This window comes from Neltuma alba, unplaced genomic scaffold (assembly GCF_004799145.2).
Source record: "Neltuma alba isolate B1F8T4 unplaced genomic scaffold, ASM479914v2 tig00011146_pilon, whole genome shotgun sequence".
In the NCBI taxonomy this organism is placed as follows: domain Eukaryota; kingdom Viridiplantae; phylum Streptophyta; class Magnoliopsida; order Fabales; family Fabaceae; genus Neltuma; species Neltuma alba.
In genome coordinates this window covers 877235-880389 of record NW_021635881.1, presented here as the reverse complement: position 1 = coordinate 880389, position 3155 = coordinate 877235, and the positions used below count along the sequence as shown (strand labels likewise).

Below are 3155 nucleotides of genomic sequence, written 5' to 3'. Positions count from 1 at the left end.
TTTAGTAAAATTCCTTTACCTCTTTCCAAACTACTGCAAAAGGATGTCGATTTTCAATTAGACCATACATGTGAGGTTGCTTTTGATGAATTAAGGAAAAGGCTAGTTACTCCTCTTATTTTGACCTCTCCCAACTGGGAATTGCTTTTCGAAATTTCTTGTGATGCTTCAAACTTGAGTGTGGGGCAATGTTAGGTCAAAGGGAAAATTCTATTTCTAAAGTGATTGCTTATGCCTCTAAAACTCTAGATGTAGCTTAGAAAAACTATACCACTACTGAAAAGGAATTGTTTGCAATTGTTTTTGTACTTGATAAGTTCATACCCTATCTCATCAATTCCAAGGTAGTTGTATTTACAGATCACGCAGCACTGAAGTATCTTTTCCACAAACCTCAATCAAAGCTGAGGCTCTTAAGGTGGATGTTGCTGCTACAAGAATTTGATATGGAAGTGAAAGATAAAGCTGGTAATGTCAACCATGTAGCAGATCATTTAAGTAGGCTACCACTACAGACAAGGGGAGTATTAGATTCTGACATTATTTGTGATTCCTTCCCTGACCAGTCTTTATGTGCATTAGCTATTTCTCAACCATAGTTTGCTCACTTAGTTAACTATATTGCTACTGGTCTAATCCCTTCTCACTTAACTACTTTTTAGTCTCAAAAGCTTAAAAGCAGAACTTCCTACTACATTTGGGACCCATCGCATCTATGGGGAATATGTGCTGACCAAGTGATTAGACGGTGCATTCCTGAAGTAGAGGCTCGACCCATTTAGGAGCTTGCTATGATACCTTATGTGGGGGCACTTTAGTGCTAGAAAAACAGCTAGGAAAGTGCTAGATGTAGGTTTTTATTGGCTTACCCTGTTTAGAGACACATTCACTTTTTGTAATGTATGTGATAAATGCCAACGATTTGAGGGGGTTAGTAGAAGGAATAAAATGCCATAGCAACCTATCTTGTTCTGTGAGATCTTTGATGCTTGGGGAATAGACTTTATGGGCCCCTTTCCACCTTTTCACGGTTACACCTACATTGTCCTAGCTATAGATTACCTCTCTAGGTAGGTAGAAGCCATCCCCATGCGAAAGGATGATGCACCTACGGTTTTCAAATTTCTGAAGTCTACTATCTTCAGTAGATTTGGAGTGCCTAAGGTGCTAATCAGTGATCAGAGAACCAACTTCTGCAACAAGTTACTCAATAATTTGTGGGCTAAAAATGGGGTTTCTTATAGAGTATCCACCTCATACCACCCTCAAACCAATGGCCTGGCTGAGGTATCAAATAGAGAAATTCAATGCATCCTGGAATAGATTGTCAAGCCTTCTAACAGAGACTGGAGCTTATGGCTAGATGATGCACTGTGGGCCTACCACACCGTCTACAAGACGCCAATAGGAATGTCTTCGTACTAGATCATCTATGAAAAGTCTTGTCACATTCTGGTAGAGCTGGAGCATAGATCATATAGGGCGGTTAAGAGCTGCAACGCTGACTTGGAGGAAGCTGGTCTGAACCAACTCCTTCAAATTCAAGAACTTGAAGAAATGCGGTTAGACACCTACCATAGCTTTAACATCTACAAGGAAAAATCCAAGCTTGTTCACAATGCCAACATCTTGAGGAAGAAGTTCAAGGAGGGTAACAAGGTGTTGAGGTATCAAGCTCAGTTCAAATTCAAGAAGGGTAAATTCAAGACGAGCTGGGATGGACCATACACTGTTATGAAAGTGCACGATTTTGGGATGATAGAGCTAAAGGAGGAGGCCATGAGCAAAATGTTCCAGTGCGATGGTTATCTCCTCAAGCTTTACAAAGAGCCCATTCCGCCTTCTTAAGGCTAGGTCATCCCTTTACTTTACCTCTTACTATTCACATGAATTTATTTGTGCTTAAATTATCTTGCTGTTACTATTTGAGATTGTGAAAGGGATGTCCTCAGTAGAAGTAGTTTTAAATTCTGTTGCTTGGTTTGTTTCGAATAATCTCCCCTAGCTTTGAGTTTGATGTGATTCTGATTATGCTTCTATTCTGTCATCACCACACACTTAATTGCATTCTTTATTTTTCCCATCCTTGCACTTAGTTCTTTTCTTCTCTCTAGATGGGTGATGTGTTGTGCTTCATTCCTAAATTGAACTTCACAACTTCCACCTTTGTTGTTTTTGAGCTTTGTGTTTTGGTATGTGACTATATGCTACAACACGGACATTGCTTTAAGTATGTTAGGGAGGGAGGTTTAAAAGTAGTTTTGTGTTTTGTTTTTTGGGTTGTTCCTTGTTATGGTTAGTTCTTGCGGAAGCTTGTCAAAATTTTTAAAATATTTTTTGAAACCTTAAGAGTTTCCCCAATCTTCCATCACTTGTTTTTGAAGTTTTGTGTTAAATTATTGAGAATCTAGTGATGGATTGCTGAGTTGGGTTGTTTTGATAGGTATTTTGGTAAGTGGTTTTGGTATAGGGTCTTTATTTTGAGGTTTTTCAGGGTCTACAATGTTAGAGACCTCTTTGTGACCCCACGTCACGACCTAGCTACTTTCAAGCCGTGACCTGGAGGTTAGTCTGAGGAGAGGAGCTCTCTGAGCTGAAGTCACAACCTCACTATTTTAGGTCACAACTTGGGGAAGAAACTAGGTAAAGGCTCTCTGTGAGTTGAAGTCGAGACCTCGCTATTTTCAGGTTAAGACTTGGAGCCTTCCTGAAACCCTAAATCCCCCCTGTCTGCTAAAGTTGCGACCTCACATCCATCTGGTCGTGACATGACATGAAAAGTTAGGATTTTTCTTCGAGTTCACCTCTTTACCCTTACTTATTTCCACCCTAATTACCATTTTACCCTTTGAACCTGCCCTAAATTCAAGCTTTCTACACTACAAGGGGGCCAAAACCCTAATTCTTCTTTGCAAAATCACACATACCCTCCCTTCAGCTTCCCTCGCACGTTCACTCCCCTCTCTCCATGACTGAACTTCTGCCTCCTTGAAGTCGTGACTTTCCATTCTTCTGTAACCGTCCTTCCCCTTCATTTTCCTTAAGTGAAACTGCCTTTCCTATTCAAAAACTTGTCTCTTCTCCACTCCCTCATCTTGCTTAATGCCAACCTACTCTCTTGTGCTTGCTATTGCTTTCTTACCTCTGGAAATCCT

At 40.3% G+C, this 3155-nt stretch overlaps 1 protein-coding gene across 1 annotated transcript; it reads left to right on the top strand.

Annotated features, from left to right (window-relative positions):
- Positions 1–1089: 1089 nt before the first annotated feature.
- On the top strand, positions 1090–1848 carry LOC114761879 (uncharacterized). Its single transcript, XM_028951332.1, has 2 exons — positions 1090–1287; positions 1426–1848. Exons 1-2 carry the CDS (start codon positions 1090–1092, stop codon positions 1846–1848), a joined length of 621 nt encoding a protein of 206 aa, XP_028807165.1.
- Positions 1849–3155: the final 1307 nt, after the last annotated feature.

Excerpts from the sequence above, each read along its gene's own strand:
- LOC114761879 (XM_028951332.1), top strand. The coding sequence starts at position 1,090 with ATGCGAAAGGATGATGCACCTACGGTTTTCAAATTTCTGAAGTCTACT. Across the intron at positions 1,288-1,425 it reads AAACCAATGGCCTGGCTGAG|ATCATCTATGAAAAGTCTTG; the intron begins GTATCAAATAGA and ends TCTTCGTACTAG.